Source organism: Leuciscus leuciscus (assembly GCF_965113295.1).
Source record: "Leuciscus leuciscus genome assembly, chromosome: 4".
Taxonomy (NCBI): domain Eukaryota; kingdom Metazoa; phylum Chordata; class Actinopteri; order Cypriniformes; family Leuciscidae; genus Leuciscus; species Leuciscus leuciscus.
The window spans coordinates 8,259,180-8,275,959 of record NC_138728.1 but is presented as its reverse complement, the minus strand read 5'-3'; the positions used below and the strand labels follow the sequence as shown (position 1 = coordinate 8,275,959).

The 16,780-nt window shown below is 35.4% G+C and overlaps 4 protein-coding genes and 1 long non-coding RNA gene across 7 annotated transcripts in view; 1 reads left to right on the top strand and 4 right to left on the bottom strand.

The window, feature by feature from the left end:
* utp20 (UTP20 small subunit processome component) overlaps window positions 1-4,413 on the bottom strand; it is a 39,741-nt gene extending 35,328 nt beyond the window's left edge. The window contains exons 1-6 of one of the 2 annotated variants that reach the window (XM_082166207.1): window positions 4,278-4,413; window positions 2,718-2,798; window positions 2,555-2,621; window positions 2,246-2,378; window positions 1,985-2,173; window positions 43-124 (exon numbers count right to left, since the gene is read on the bottom strand). In XM_082166207.1, the coding sequence (XP_082022333.1) occupies window positions 43-124; window positions 1,985-2,173; window positions 2,246-2,378; window positions 2,555-2,621; window positions 2,718-2,798; window positions 4,278-4,304 (579 nt within the window). In that variant the 5' untranslated portion in view covers window positions 4,305-4,413. Of the gene's footprint in view, window positions 1-42; window positions 125-1,984; window positions 2,174-2,245; window positions 2,379-2,554; window positions 2,622-2,717; window positions 2,799-3,025; window positions 3,222-4,277 lie in introns of those variants that run through there. The other variant, XM_082166206.1, reaches the window with a different exon arrangement.
* Window positions 4,282-9,740, top strand: slc5a8 (solute carrier family 5 member 8; the record flags this gene model as incomplete). The annotated part of the gene is made up of 15 exons (XM_082166262.1): window positions 4,282-4,572; window positions 5,385-5,450; window positions 5,536-5,587; window positions 5,826-5,893; window positions 6,374-6,528; window positions 6,605-6,745; window positions 6,852-6,981; window positions 7,099-7,187; window positions 7,645-7,754; window positions 7,851-7,918; window positions 8,004-8,090; window positions 8,956-9,155; window positions 9,225-9,328; window positions 9,416-9,504; window positions 9,612-9,740. The coding sequence occupies 15 exons, from the start codon at window positions 4,282-4,284 to the stop codon at window positions 9,720-9,722; spliced, it is 1,761 nt and encodes a 586-aa protein (XP_082022388.1). The 3' UTR covers window positions 9,723-9,740.
* Window positions 5,624-6,734, bottom strand: LOC309496303. Its single transcript, XR_014205097.1, has 3 exons — window positions 6,596-6,734; window positions 6,366-6,520; window positions 5,624-5,883 (listed from the first exon to the last, which is right to left on the bottom strand). It is a non-coding gene; the product is annotated as an uncharacterized lncRNA (long non-coding RNA).
* Window positions 9,741-9,825: 85 nt separating the features above from the next.
* Window positions 9,826-10,779, bottom strand: lyrm5a (LYR motif containing 5a). The gene is made up of 3 exons (XM_082166293.1): window positions 10,674-10,779; window positions 10,349-10,426; window positions 9,826-10,157 (listed from the first exon to the last, which is right to left on the bottom strand). The coding sequence occupies exons 2-3, from the start codon at window positions 10,391-10,393 to the stop codon at window positions 9,945-9,947; spliced, it is 258 nt and encodes an 85-aa protein (XP_082022419.1). The 5' UTR covers window positions 10,394-10,426; window positions 10,674-10,779; the 3' UTR covers window positions 9,826-9,944.
* A 139-nt stretch (window positions 10,780-10,918) lies between these two features.
* On the bottom strand, window positions 10,919-14,254 carry usp18 (ubiquitin specific peptidase 18). 2 transcript variants are annotated; one of them, XM_082166272.1, is made up of 10 exons: window positions 14,011-14,254; window positions 13,408-13,501; window positions 13,175-13,311; window positions 13,019-13,098; window positions 12,784-12,918; window positions 12,610-12,705; window positions 11,715-11,864; window positions 11,476-11,628; window positions 11,345-11,379; window positions 10,919-11,204 (listed from the first exon to the last, which is right to left on the bottom strand). In XM_082166272.1, exons 1-10 carry the CDS (start codon window positions 14,090-14,092, stop codon window positions 11,147-11,149), a joined length of 1,020 nt encoding a protein of 339 aa, XP_082022398.1. In that variant the 5' UTR covers window positions 14,093-14,254; the 3' UTR covers window positions 10,919-11,146. The 2 variants fall into 2 exon arrangements, with proteins under 2 accessions (XP_082022398.1, XP_082022397.1); XM_082166271.1 differs by having other exon boundaries at window positions 10,920-11,204; window positions 13,408-13,504; window positions 14,011-14,253.
* Between the last annotated feature and the right edge of the window lie 2,526 nt (window positions 14,255-16,780).

Here is a 16,780-nt window from a genome sequence, read left to right as displayed (position 1 = left end):
TGATCATACGGAGGACATGATGAAAACAATCCGAAAACTCACCTTTCTCATCAAAAAAGAGAAGCTCTCGGCAGCAAAGTTGCGGATGTGATCCTTCTTGTGCGCCAGAAGTTCACTGTAAAGACTGATTTAGAAAAAGTAACACTTTACAATAATGTTCCATTTGTCAACAACATTAGCATTTATTAATCTTAATTAAAAAATTTACTAAAACATTATTAAATCAAAAGATGTATCTGTTAATATTATTTAGTGAACGTCAGCTGACATGAACTAACAATAAACTTGTATTTTTATTAACTACTGATAACAAAGGTGAATGAATACTGTAATATTGTCTTGCTTATTGTTAGTTAAAGCATTAACTTAACTCTCACCCCCCTTTTTTGAGAATATATGTGAAAAGCTTAAATAGTTGTAATTCATAAATGCTTTGGAGTACAGACCTTAAGTTGGTCTCTTTTTAAAAAATGGCAAATTATTGCTGAAGTGAAAGAACTTGAATTAATGTGTAAAAAAAGTTTAATGCAAAGCAAATGTACTTAACTAAACATTGTTTATTTAATACAAAATATATATTTCACAAAATAATTTGCACTCTAAATTTGCTAGAAAATCAAAGCCATATGTCTAATCAAGTTGTGTTCCAAACTTGGAGTTGATATCACAAAAATTGAAGTTCATGTGAGATTTTGTTTAAGCGCTATACCAAAAATAGCCACCGGGTGACACCCACACTCCATTGAATTTTAATGCATTCTGACATTTCTGTCACAATATCACTTCTATCTGTGGGAGAAAAATTAAAGAATAAAATTATAAACTGTATTTTAAACTAACCATGATTCTAACAGTAATAACACAAACTTCACTTCCTCTTTTCAGGGCTAACATTCTAATACTTGGAAACACATTGCACTAAAAAGTTCTGTTTTTGTCTATTTGAGTTATGGAAAATTGTCTAGTGCTGACTGTAACAAAATCAAAAATATACTGTCTCTCTTGTCCCATGACATATTGAGTAATCAACAGAACTCTTAACCCTTTACTTGTGTTTTTTCTGTGTTCCAAGATATTTTTGCATAGGCCACTAACAGAGGGTGAAAAGGAGGGGGCTTGCTTCATATTAATAGAGGGTGACAATATTAAAGTCATGAGTTAGGCAGAGGCAGGTGATTTGGTTTCTATGTGTCGATTTGTAGACGAGACCCAGCTAGACTAAACGTCGACAGTAGACGTTAAAGGGGACGTCGAATTGTAGACGAGACCCAGAAAGATAGGTTTAGGGAAAAATCTACCACATTTCACAAAAATCAGTGGAACCCTGAGTCTCAGACCTTTCCAACAATATGTGTTTTGTCAAGGAATTACAAAAGAGTGCAGTCAATTTTGTAATACTTCCGCCCACTGAGGGAGGAGCCTGATAAAAGGTACCATTTTCATGGTAAATGTAATTTCAAAACAGATTTTACAGGATGAATTTTGAGTGTTTAAGCTTTCAATGATACACTAATTTATGATGATAACTAAAATATGTGATGGGGCAAAAAAACTGTGCCAAAAGTCCTGAGACTGACAGTTAACAGGTTAAATGAGGGGTTCTCGACTCTGGCACTCGAGATCTACTTTCCTCCAACCTTGATCATACTCACTTTCCTCCAACCTTGATCATACTCACTTTCCTCCAACCTTGATCATACTCACTTGCCTGTAAGGTTTCTAGTAATCCTGAAGACCTTGATTAGCATGTTCACGTGTGTTTGCTCTGGTTTGGAGCTAAACTCTGCAGGACAGGGGACCTCGAGGGCCAGAGTTGAGAACCCCTGGGTTTACTCATTTTTAACTAATGACACCTTTCTTGTAAAGTGTTACTAACTACACATTATAATTCTAAAAAATATGACTGAGAATCCAGCTGAGATCAAAAAGTCTGACACAGAATAATCTGGAATATAATCTACTAGGGTTTATTTCTACTACTCACGTGTATATCTTGTCCATATCCTTCACCATCAACCTCCACAGGTATTTGTACAGGTACGACAGACACGTGAAGGCCCATTCCAACACCTCAGGGTCTTGAGTGTCCAGTATAGACGTGATGATGATGAAGAAATCCGAGAAGTGGGGGTAAAAGTCCATCTGGAGGTCCCGAGCCAGTTGAATTACAAGACTGAAAGCAAGTGTGGGGTTAGCATGGCTTTGTTGGTCTGTTTATTTTAAAGAAAGACTGAGAGGAACTTACTCCAGAAGAGGCTGGTAAGCCATGTTGTTCTTGACTGACAGGTGGGTCTTCAGACTCTCCACAATGACATTTTGGTGAAACACCAGCATGTTGAAAGACTGACTCTTGCTTGACACCTCTCGAAAAAACATCACTGTAGAACAGACGATTAGTTTAATACTCAACGCAAATCACTTTAATGTCTCTACACCATATACATGACAGTCCAGGATGTACAGATCACACATTAAATTAACAGTATGTACAATATCCTCATAATATACAGTGTATTTTGTCATATTATAAAGGTCACAGGACGTGGTTACTTACTGAAGTGTTCTGTCAAATTCAAGTCTTTCCATTTTATTAGGGCTTCATAAAAATAAGTTTCTACCTCCTGAGAAAATAAGCAGCAGAATTAATCAAAAACACATTAAATACTATAATGTTGCTAACAAGAAGTTATGTTATCTGTTATAAACAAGACTCATACCTCAGCATAACTTCCAGTCCTGTCAATGCGATGAATGACATCAATGTTTACTTTTGCGAGCCTTTCAGAAAACGTGGCAAACTGGAAAATAAAAGATATGGAGATATCTTAACTGAGTGGAAACTTCCTCGCATTACACTAGGGGTATATTGAACTTTACAGATGAAAAGGTAATGATTAAAAGCACATAGTATCGACACAATTCAATATGTAAAATTCGTTTCGATATGTTTATGAAATAAAACATTGAAATGTATTGTCAGACGCATGAGCAGGAGTCTCCAGCATGCGTTGTTCAATAAACTTACGCGAAAAGTGTTTTCTGATTTATGAGATGGGGGCTTGGCTTTGAGCTTCATTTTGCTGTATTATGTCACGACCAAATACAAAAAAATAAGAGTATTCCGTGGTTTAAAAAACAAGTTGAGTTATCAATTGCTGTGAAATTGTTGATACACATGCCGTATCAGGGAATCGCCATCTTGAATGATGCATTATGGGTAAAAAAAAAAATTACACTTTTACTGTATTTCAAAAGAAAAGTCTTACTACGTTTAGAAGTGCATTAGGAAAGATCATACCTTGTTTAAGGTTTTTTTTTTTTATTATTACCAAAAAAAACCATTTTGTTTTCTTCGTTTATATCAGGGCAGGGATGTTATTATTACAACTGAAACTAAAACTAAAACCATAAAAAATTAAAATAAAAAAAATTTCGTTGCTTGAAATAAAATAAACGAATTAAAATAAAATAAAATATTTTAAAAACGAATTTTATTTCAGCTACTTGCCAAAGCAACATTTCCTGTTTTATTTAGTTTACCTTGATGTACTAAAAAAAGTACAAATAAAACTAAAACTGAAATAAAACTTAATAAAAACTATAGACACGTTTAAAAAAAAAAAAAACTTTTTTTAAACTTAATCTGAAATGAAAATGAAAATGGAAAATATAAACATAAACAAAAAAAATTATATGATATCAAAATATCAATAAAAACGATATAATCTCACTGATAGTCCTACTAAAATAACACTTGGTCTACCAAGGGTTTTCAGTTGAATGATGTATAACAGAAATATATAAATTATGAGATAAAAATATAAAAAATACCAACTGTTTTATATATATATATATATATATATATATATATATATATATATATATATACATAGGTACCGAAGTTGTATTACTTTAACCTATACATACAAAGATTAATAAGGTTAATAACATTAGGCTGCATTTGTTGTAATAAATAGGGAGTGAATTCTCTTTCTGTGTCTCACACACAAGAATAAACACATTATCTAATTACTGAGAAAAAAAAAAATCATTCCAGCCCAAATGCTGTAAGTAGGAATGAATATGATACGGGTGGGATGATGACAAGCATGCAGCTCCAGGAACAATCACACTCTCTCTGACTGACCGCACTGCAAAGAGGCTCCTCAGACTCTCATCTCTGACCTAATATCAAGAGATCCTGTTAAAGAAATTCAGACGGGTACCAAGATGTCAAGTGGACCCTCCTTCAGTGTGTGGGACTATGTGGTCTTCACCTTAATGCTGGTCGTCTCAGCAGGCATCGGGGTGTATTACGCCTTCGCCGGAGGAGGTCAGAGCAGCTCCGCAGACTTTCTGGTGGGCGGACGGAGTATGACGGCGGTACCGGTGGCCCTGTCCCTGACGGCCAGCTTCATGTCGGCCATCACCGTTCTGGGGACCCCGGTAGAGGTGTATCAGTACGGAGCCATCTTCATCCTCATCTGCTTTTCTTATGTTCTGATGGTGGCTGTTAGTTCTGAGATCTTCCTGCCAATCTTCTACAGACTGGGTATAACCAGCACATATGAGGTGAGATGAGAGAAAACTGAACTGGAAGGAAAATTTGGCATAAACACCTTTTATTGCTGAATTCAGGGTTGTTATCGTTAACTAAAACTCAAATTAAAAACATTTATGTTAATTGAAATGGAGCTGAAAAAAAAAAACTAAACTAAATGAAAATTAGAAATTAAGAAAAAAATGTTTTATAACAAAAGCACAATTGCTAAAAATGTCACAAAACCAAAAAATATTACAATAAATGCTAATTAAATTAATAAAACTATAATGAAAACTATAATAACAACATTGCTGTTTGAAAATGGTAACTTTATTGAATATATTACAGATAAAACATATTAATGATCAGGGTTATTATCATTAACTAACAAAAACATTTCTGTTAATTGAAATAAAACTGAAATATAATAAAAAAAGAAATGTTGCACTGGCAATTAATTGAAAAAAGGTTAAGTTAAAGCACTAAAATTATGAACTGGAAATAAATAAAAACTGAAACTAACCAAAACTAAAACTGAAATAAAAATAAATTTGAACCTAATTAAACTTAATAAAATGACAAAAACATAATGGAATGACTAAAAATTCAACTAAAATTAACATGAAAACTAAAAATATAAAAATAAAAGCTAATTCAAAATAATATTAAAGCTGAAACAAAAACTAAACTAATACTGTTGCTGATCTAAAATAGTATTATTACATTATTAAAAGTATTATTATTATTAAAACATATTAATGATGTTAAAATGTGTCAATAATGCATTCATTCAGATGAAAAAGCAACTGCAATGTAACTTAATTCCCCCCTCTGTTTGCAGTATCTGGAGATGCGTTACAATAAAGTAATTCGACTTTTTGGGACAGTCCTGTTTATCATTCAGACAGTGAGTGTTTTTCTTGCTATTATCAGTCTCACTAAATCATACAGTAAACTTAATGTAGTTTAGAGTATTTTTCATCTCTTCTCAGGTACTTTACACTGGTCTGGTTATTTATGCTCCAGCATTGGCTTTAAACCAAGGTAAAACCATTATTTCTTAATATAAACAACATTTTGATAATCTAAAGAACCTTTTTCACTATAAACCTTTTGTGCAATGGAAATTATTCATGGAATTATAGATGGCAATAAAGAACCTTGATCTTTTAAGAGTGTAAAGTCGAACTGCATTATTTGTGGAGTGCATGGTGTAACAAGTACGCTTGATAATGTGCAGCACTCTATGGTCAAGTGAACTCTCTCCTCTCTCTCGTCTCAGTCACAGGAGTGGATCTCTGGGGTGCCGTCATGTCGACTGGAGTCGTCTGCACTCTCTACTGTACATTAGTAAGTTAGTAAAAGAGAACTGCACGAATCTAAATAAACTGAGAATCATCGTTTTTTGTTTTGTTTAAAATTATTAGTAGTATTTTTTAAACGGTTTAAATGAATGATTCAATGACTCACTCGTTAAGACTTCAATTGCATCATTACTGGATTAATCAGCATTTTTTAAACGAATCTCTTGAATGAATGATTCAATGATAATTTTTAACAGTCACTTGTCGCCACCTACTGGTGTAACAATTTTATTGATACAATCTTTATTTGAAGCATCAAGTTACTTTCAAATGGTATTTTACTCTATTTTCATTGATAATATAGACTTTTTTTATTTATTTTTTATCCTTGTCCATAATCCTTATTTACTTAACAAAAACAACTGGAAAAGTCACGGAGTCTTCACAATTTTGTTGTGGACAACTGGGGGCCTTGGAGGGAAAAAGGCTGAAATGCACTGATATAGAACTGTCTCTACCTTTGCAGGGCGGTCTGAAGGCGGTGGTGTGGACGGACGTGTTCCAGGTTGGGATCATGTTGGCTGGTCTTTTGGCTGTCATCGTCCAATCAGTGCTTCTGCAGGGCGGGTTCTCCACTATCATCAGTGACTCCGCTCAGGGAGGCCGGCTTAACCTATGGGAGTAAGTTGTGACATGACTGACAGGTACAGGAATGCATAATTAAACTCTTTCTCATGTTGTGTCCAACCTCTTTCAGCTTCGATCCAAACCCTCTGAGGAGACACACGTTCTGGAGCATCACAATAGGAGGGACGTTCCTCTGGACCAGCGTCTATGGCATTAATCAAGCTCAAGTACAGAGATACATATCATGCAAGTCCCTGTTCCATGCCAAAATGTGAGTATTGCACAAAAAATTATTCTCGGATTCACACTGAAAGAGATGCAATGTCTAACTGAACCCTTTTGTGTGTTTGTGTATGTGTGTTTTTGTCGCTATCCAGGGCCTTATACATTAATTTAGTGTCTCTCTGGGCTATTTCATTATGCTCAGTATTTTGTGGCTTGTGTTTATACTCCGTTTATAAGAACTGTGATCCATGGACAGCAAATAAGGTGTCTGCACAAGACCAGGTACGCCACAAACCACATGCATCTCAAATAACAACATTATAATCTGTGCATGTTATTATTGATGCTATTACCAATCAATATGCAACATCAATGTCTCTCTCTAAAATATACAATAAGCTTATGCCATACCTGGTGTTGGACATCCTGAGCGAATACCCTGGTCTGCCAGGACTGTTCGTGGCAGCAGCATATAGTGGCACTTTAAGGTTTGTTCTTTACAGATCACCTAAAAAAAAAAAGTCGTTCGAGACCCATATCCTTCTGTAGAAAACAAAAGAAGACATTTAGCAGAATGTTCAAGCAGCTCTTTGCGATATAATGAAAATATGGCTCAAAAAGGACAAAGTACAATTAAACTATATCACTCATGCTATTCTTCTAAAATGTTTCAATAGTTTTGTTGTGAACAGAATGAAAATTTCATATAAAATCATAATGAAAACACTCATCATTAGAGTAAAATAGTTAACATGAACTAGCAACAAATACTTCTACAGCATTTATAAATCTTGGTTAATGTTAATGTTAATTTGAACAAGTTGTATCTGTTAACATTAAGAATGAAAGGCATGTGGGTGAGTTAAGTGATATTTGCTTTCAACGCCCATACCAAATGCTTCACATTAGCATTTCTTGAGCATGTATTATATTTATTCTCTACAGTACAGTCTCCTCCAGTGTAAATGCTTTGGCTGCGGTAACTATTACAGATCTGATGTGTCCGTACCTCAGTCTGTCAGAGAGACAGCTATCCTGGGCTTCAAAGGGCATGAGTGAGCAAATATCTCATTTATATTCTTCATTTAGAGTTCATTAACAAATAATCAGTGATTCCAACTACTAAACTAGATGATGTTTCCTAATCACAGGTGTGTTTTATGGTGCCGTGTGCATTGGAATGGCTGGTCTTGCATCTTTGATGGGAGGGATGCTACAGGTGGGTTACTGATGAATTATATGTGAAAATTACAGGGCAAATGATGGCATAACCCTAATTTTCCTTTCTGTTTGTCCCTCAACAGGCCACTATTAGTATTGTAGGAGTGATTGGCGGACCTCTACTGGGCATCTTTTCTCTTGGCGTCCTGTTTTCATGCGCCAACACAAAGGTTATTATGGCTAGATTTTAACCCGATAAACGTCACCCCTCTTTTTTGAACGTAGATCTGAACTTGGCTTGGTTGTAATTTATGAAGTTTTGAAATACAGACCTAGGTTGTTCTCTTTTCAAAGAAGACCCTCAGCAGATTTTTTCAATGTGTAAAAAAAAGAAAAAAGTTATAGAAGTTTATTTACTGTAGCAAATGAACTGAACTAAACTTTTTTTTTTATGTAAATGTTTTACTAAATTATTTGAAAAAAATTGCTAGAAAAACCAAGCTATATGTCTAACCAAATTTGACATCACGAAAGTTGAGCACGCTAAAAAATGTGAAGTATAATTTCCATGGTAAAGCAGTGTCCGAATGTTTAAGCATTTGAATGATACTAATTCATGGTGATTATTAAAATATGCGATAGGGAAAAAACAGGGTTTCTGCAGGTTTTATGAAGGTAAATTTAAGACTTCTTTAAGACCAAGTAAAGAACATTTCCCCCCGGTTTCACAGACAAAGCTTAAAGCTAGTCCCAGACTAAAATGCATGTTTGAGCTGTTTTAACTGAAAGCTATTTGCACTGACATATCTTAAAATATGTCAGTGCCATTGTTTTGTCTCAAGATGTACACCAGTAATGTTTTTTTCAAGGCAATGTTTATAAGAAGCCACGTTAATGTCCTGAACTAAGGCCTAAAACCTTTCTCCTCTGATTTAAAACTTTTAAGAACTTAATTTGTGTAAGTGAATTTAGACTAAAAGATCTTTGAAAGACCTAAAGAAACCCTGAAAAGCAATAAAAATCAAGCTAATATGCATTTTCTTAATAAAATGCAAAAATATAGTGGAATTACAATGGAAAGTGTGTCTGTTTTAGGGAGGTTTGGCAGGACTGCTGTCTGGTTTGGCGCTGTCACTGTGGGTGTGCATTGGAGCACAGATATACCCTCCGCAACCAGAGAACAGCAGACCGTTGCCTCTGATGACACACGGCTGTAACTTCTCAATGGCACCAGAAGGCACTAACTGGACTGCAAACATGGACGACTTCATAATGAAGGAGAAGAATCTACAAAGGTGGGTTGTGAAAATCATTAAGAGTCAAAATCTATTGGCTGATATGTAACGAGATCCATTTCTCAACAGGCCTTTCCTGGCTGATAATTGGTACTCGCTCTCATACCTGTACTTCGGCCCATTGGGGACTGTGACAGTCATCGCCGTTGGGCTTATTATCAGCATACTTTCGGGTATGAGACATTCCGACATGTGAAGCACTCTGCATAATGCTGTCATTGTTCAGAGTAACTGATGTTTTCTAAATTTGTGTCTCCAAGGGGGCAGACAGACGAAACTGCAGCCTGGACTCCTGCTATCAAAAGAGGACCTCACCTGCTACAAAGCCTACAATGTATTTAAAGAAAAAGTGAGTATACTTTTTATTGTGTGTGTGTGTGTATATATGCATAAATTGACATATATACTCACATTATTCCCATAACTTTTTCCATTTTGAATTATTTGCACTAAAAGGTTTCCGGCAGTTCGGGTAAGCTTGACCTGGTGCGGGAGCTGGAGAAATCTTTTGGAAAAACCAACCTCGCTTTCTGTGATGTAGAGTTATCTACTCAAACACTTCCTTAAAACACCATTAAACTGAAAGGTCTTTAAATAAACATACATACATACCTATTAAGAAACATGTCACTTTCATTACAATAAACAGCTAAATGTAACAAAGATGTAGTAATAGTGAAAAATAAACGTTTATGTCCAAATCTGTTATAGTGCAACACATCAGATACAGATTTTCAAAAACTTTTGAGACACATATAGTCTGGCACTTGTGACAGAAAACATCATTGGTTAATGCTCTGGTTCGTAATAGCGTTTCTTCATTGCTCTGTATTTCCTGAGGAAGTAAAGTGCCTCGAGTTCTTTGATCACAAATTCTCCACGGTCAATCAGCTTTTGGATTTTCTCAGGATCGGTGACGTCTTTGTTCTTCATGAAAGCGGCTTTAAGACGCTCCCTGAAGTATATGGCCCCTTTTGGATATTCCCGTCCAAGATACAAAAGCTGCAGAAAATAAATTAATAACCAAAGCAATGGGTAGTCATTATAACAATTTGACACATCTTCTTTGTTTATTTTGTGACTCTGCTGCCATGCAATGTTGTGTCTATAAAATATGACATTAAGTACCAATATTTCATAAAGATCAGATGTTACAAGAAAGCAGACGGAAACTGTCAGAAGATGATACTTACATTTTTGTACAATCTGATCACCTCTCCTCTCAGTGGATTAGTCATTTTAACTTCTCTCTCTTGGTCCTGAGAATAAACCTAAAACAGACGAAGAACAAACAATAATACACAACAATATTTTATATCCAAAAGCATGCAACACACAATTACACACGAGAATGTGGACTGAAATTCCCCTTGCAGTCTATGCATTTATATTGTATGGTTATGGTAGGTTATACGTTAATAGGGTACTAAATGCCGACGTACTGAGGGGAAAACATAATGTTCAGTTGGGTTAGTTTTTCTGGAAGAAATAGGCTGCTTTATTACAGTGTTTGCTCACCTACAAGATCATGACAGAGGTGTTTGCCAGGACGTGCAGGGTAAATGCCATGACATGGACGCTTTTCAAAATAAGTCTGGAGGACCCTGGAAGCGCGATGGCTGCTTCTCAAAATAAAAGCCAGGTCGCATTTTTCAAAATAAAAGTCATTTAACTCGAATTTATTTTTATTCCATGTTTTTATGTCTTCAGCAAGAATTTGAGATCACAGGCAACATTATTTTATATTTTTTATTGAACAATATCCATAAACACCACAATATAATCACTTCCAAAATAGCTTAATCAGATCCAAAAATACTGTCCTATATAAACCCCAATCAACATGAGCATATACTTCTTTCTTAAACACCTCTCTTCATAATAATACACAAAATATAAATAGACTTTGGTCCTATTCTTGGAATATTCTCTGCATTAAACCATATAGTGTCCTGTCATTTAGGAAAACAGTACTGCAGTGTTCCCAACGATTATCCAGATGAATTGCAGCTCTTCTTCCTGTACAGAAGCAAGTAGGCCGTGTCGTATCTAGAACGGTATACAAAATTATAATCAAAAACTGGAAGATGTTAAAGAAATAATTATTTAGCAGGTCTGTGTTTTTGTTGTTCTCTTTTGCACACAAGTGTCTGTGACAAGATGAATAGGCTATATAGGTCAAGAATTACCCTTTATATGTGTCCTGCACGTCTGCCCATGTGGCCTGAGACAAATGAATGAAAATAATTACTACACCAAAATACATATCAATACAATCTAGTTCAGATCCTTCTGTTTCTAGTCCGTCTTTATCTCTTACTGGTTGCACGCTACTGTCATCAGCACAGTACCACTTCTGGTCCTGAGTTGGTCTGATGTAAGCAGTGTAGTGTCCAAGCATAGCAGTTCCTATATGAACTATTACTGCGTAGAGACTGTAATGCTCATCAGCCCTGGGAGAATCATTCGCAACCTAAAACAAGGATACAACAATTTAAGCATATATAAAATTATTATTATGACTACTATTATTCTTTACAAAATATATACTATACATGCATTTTCTGATTGTCCTGCAGCAAAAATGCCTGTGTTAAAATTATCAGGGAATGTGACTTTGCTGTGGAGTTTCCTGGTGAAGCCACGATCGTTTCTGAATCTTTTCAAGTGGACACACAGGATCAGAGGCAATGAGACGAGTTTCAGTCCCTACATGAAAAAAGAAAAAATCGAACAATTAACTCATGAGTCATGCATTGTTTCGTGTGCTGAAATTAATTAAAAATCTGGTAGCACTTTATCGTTCAAATGTACTTATTATAGGAATTGCAATAACTGGGTAATAACCTGGTACTAACCCTGAACCAAACATAACCTTAACCCATTACCTTGTATTACCCAGTACTTTCTAAGTACACTGTAAGTACATGTAAGTGCACGCACTGTAAAATAAAGTGCAACCTAAAGTCTTACTTGAAATTGCCATATTGCCGCATAAAACAATCAGGAAATATACATTTCTTCTGTTATTATGAAATATTACATAATTTATTGTAAATGATTAATGATCTGTGCACATCATTTTTTTAATTATTATTCATGTTCATTCATAATCTTTAATCAGAATAACTTCCCCTCCCTCTTGCATCTCTACTCTTCTCTGATGATGTGTTTAATGGCGTGACAACCTGTCAATCACATGAGATTGACCAATAGCAAACCAAAACCATCCAAACAATTCCCAGTGGACAAGATCCAGTCCTGCCCTATATTTTTTTCTTGTTCGAGAAGTTGTTTCACTTGGATATACTGTAACTATGTCAGAATAGAGAAGAAAAGACTATTGCAACTTCCGTTACCTGCTGACATAAAACATTTCTAAACTGTCTAAAATGTACATTACGAAATATTATATAGTTTGATAATGGCAAAAAAAACAACTAAAAGCACACACATGAGTGGACGGCTGCTTCTGTTCACACTGGTTACAGTGATGCTCCTCACCATTCTCCAGGTTTTGAAGCTGGAAATAAGAGTTTATGCAGCTCTCCTGAAGAACATAAGAACAATACAATGATATTACTGAAGTACTGACAAAACATAATTGATGAATGTTTAACTTGTTTACCAGGGTGTTTACACTTTCGCGGATCGCCAAAGGAAGGCTGAAAAGAGAGTTGGGCTCTCGTTGAATGAATAAGCATTTTGAACATTGCACCTGTGTCTCCACCTTTATCTCATAGAGACTGCGGATTCCCTGAGCCTGAAAGGATGAAGACATTAACATATAGAAATGAATATTCTCATTTACATAGTTCACACTAAATAACATCTGTACACCTCTATTTTTAATGCAAACGCACCAAGCAAACATCAGGCATCTGTTTCTGGATGAGATCGAGGATAATGTGGAATATTTCATCCGCATCCTGTTGAGTGCCTCCTACAGCACAAAACAGAATACACTCAGAATGACACTATTTGACACTAGTACAATTTTAGGGTGATATGATGCCTACGGCGGATGGCGTGATAGTAGAGGCTGTCCAGGAACTCTCTGTGCGGAGCAGGATGTGATTTATCCCTCATGGCTAGCAGGGCATTCTTAAACTGCTGTGGGACGTTACTCTGTTCAATCCCATCAGATGGATTCCATCTTTAAATGACAGGCATTTTTTTACAATTATTTAGCATGTCTTTGTATGGCTAGTTTTCAAGTGTGCAGCATAATCAATAGATAATGGAGCTTTACTTGTTCAGTATGTCCAGTAGTTCAGTGGTGGCAGAGAAGGACTGAAGCAGAGAATTAACACAACAGGACAGACTGTAGTTGAAAAGGCCCCTCACTTCTGAAACAACAAATCATATTTAAGATCATTTTGTTCCAGCATTAGTTTCTGCAGTGCATATACTTAAAAAAATGGTTCAGGAGACTGAATTACAGTTCTAAGAACACTTAAAGGGTTAGTTCACAAATGAAAACTCATCATTTATTCACCCTCAAGATGAATTATGAACAAACCTGTATGAATTTCTTTCTTCTGCTGAACACAAAATAAGCTATTTTGAAGAATGTCGGTAACCATTATTCAAAATATCTTCTTTTGTGTTCACCAGAAGAAAGAAATTCTTACAGGTTTGGAACATATTGAGGGTAAATAAATTACGACTTTTTTTAATGTTTGTGTGAACTATCCCTTTAAAAGAAAACCCTATTCGCGTTTTTAACAGCAAAACGCGTTCTGTGTGAACCGGCACTTCGTTTACTATTATATGTAATGAAAAAGCAAATTAAATTCCAAATCTCTTTTGAGAGTGGTTTAATGCGAGTTTGCGGTTAGCTCTGCTGACTTACTGTAATCCCTGGAATAGCTGTCTGATGATGTGGAGCGCCTGTATTGTCGATAATGATCCATTTTACTCCAGAACTCTCCCATTCACAGACGTAAACAGTATGACAGCTTCTCAGTGGTGGACACAGCGTTAAACTGAGCGTTAGTTTATAGAAAATTGAACAAAGCTTAGGCAATATTTTCCTTCCTCAAGATACTTCAGCTCCCGGTTTACTCGTAGCATCAGTCGGTCGAGTTTCAGACATAAACGATTGACTTTACTTTCACTTTCAATTCACGCGTCAGTTTCTGTCAGTCACAGTACGAAACTAACACGCAGTTTAGAATAGCCTACCTATTGGTGTTGCCTACCGTACCTCTATGAACAGTGCTAATTCAGGCTAAGAATACACTGTGGCAGAGGCAAGAAATAATAATAATAAAAAAATAATAATAACAATAATGATTATGATGACGCATGCAAAACAGAGAGAAAAGACTAAATTCTATTAGAATAATTACACAATGCACTGTTACCAGTCAAATTAAATCATTAAATGAAAATCCATCTTTGCAGTGCATACACAGAAGTGGCATCAGATCTGGCATTAAGATATTTTCACTGCATTTAGAATTGCATAAATAAAGCTATATGAGATCGTTAAAATTAGAAATCAGGAAATAAAATATAGCTACTTTTAATATATGTCCAAATAGAAACTGTTATTTAAAATTTTTATAATATATCACAATACTGTTGTTTATAGCCTACACTGTTAGACTTTTCTGTAATTTCTACAGTTATTTACTTTAAATCCCCCAGTATTATACTGCTATTTGTCTTTACAGTAAATAACTGTGATTCCCATTGCATCATGGGAATTTTCTGTGACGTCTAACACCACATACAGAGAATTACTGTATTTTTTAAATTTGCAGTATACTACTGTATTTGTCTAACACCACATACAGAGACTTACTGTATTTTTTAAATTTGCTGTATACTACTGTATTTGACGTAACGGCCTCTCTGGCTGGCACCATTCCATCATGCTTTTTATTTCCTAATTTTTGCCTTACACCGCGTGTCTACAACGCTATAGCCAGAGGCTGTCTATATTGGACACATTGAAGCGACCGGACCTTTAATACAAAATGCAAACCTGTTTGTCCCTTGTCAGAAATAGCGCGAGCGCTTGGACTCGGAGTACCGTACGTCAGAAATATAACGGCCACGGCGCATCACTTTACACTGTCTGGGATTTGTCGTGTCGCGCCGGGGCATCCAGTGTAATATCACTGGGGTCTGTCTTTTGTTGGATCGCGCCGTTCGTGTCTGGCCCGGGGAAGAGACGGAATTCACTTCACCGAGAGAGAGACCAGCAAGCAAGGTAAAAAAAAAACATTCTGTGTGTGTTGACAGGATTGTGCCCAGTTTAACCTATGTTATAGTTAGCCTACTCGTCAACATGGCGGTAACGAACTTTACCACGGTAAACTGAGCTAACGTTTCATTTTACAGACTTTGTTAGATTATTGAATTGTCGAGTTAAAATATGCCAACGAGTAATGCGTTTACATTAACAAAAAATGTGAATAAACTAATGTGAAATTCTGTTTTGGTTGTAATGTTGGCCTACTGATGGGAACCTTTTTAGCATAAGTTACTGTAATTAAGATTTACAGTACCAAACCGTATTTCAGTTTTACAGTAAATGGTACTGTAATTGTGTAATACAGTGCATTACTGTAAAAACTAAGCTAATCAGTACACTACTGTAATTAGTTTTTTTATTTGTACTAAATATAAATTAGATTTCATAATTTTGATATATGATTAATTTTATTTTTATCCTACATAAGTACTACTGACATACAAACCAATTAGACAAAGTTATCACAAAATACAATTTTTTTTTTATTTAAAACATTTCATATATATCACAAAATAAACAGTATGCCAATGCTGGAAATGATGTGTGAAATTTTTACACATTAATGGGTGAGTTTAGGGACGTTTTTTGTGTTAATTTTAACTCATTCATTGTGTTAATGATTTTAACAAAGTAAATATGTCAGAAAGGTTAGCACAAAGTGTAAACGTGTTAAATTAACACATTGTGTGCTGTCCTTCACTGCACACATTTTTAAAAACATACATAAAATCATAAACAAAACATTAGCATTTGACTAAATGAATGTAGAGTCATTGGTTGTTTAGTTTATACAAGTATTATAATGAAATATCAACCATTACGTTCATAAAACTGCAGAATATAAATACATTTTTAAGCAGTCAAAAAGGAAATGTCCAACACAGGACAAAACAGTTCTTTTCACAAAACATGACACATAACCCCGTCCCCACCTTCAAAATAATTTCACTTATTTACAAAAATTAGTTGGATTCATGTACACTGGTGGCCAAAAGAAGTATTTAAGTGTCTTAATGTTTTTGAAAGAAGTCTCTTTGATGCTCAAGAAACATTTCTTATTATTATCAATGTCTGACTGTCTACTCCTCCATCTTTTCTACAGCATAGGAGTAAAAGTCATCATCAAAATAATCTTTAAAAAGCCAACACAATGTTTTTGTCCACCTTTGCGAATAAATGAACTTCTCCAAAGATTGGTTCCTGTTCAGAACTTGATTGACAACATCAGAATGTTCCCTGGTCTGTGTGTGTGTCCACAAACACAAATGTACTACTCAGTCCTTCAGAGGAGATCCCGGTTCCAACACAACATTTAAAGAAGGACACCAGCAGCAGCAGCAGCAGCAGCACCCCTACA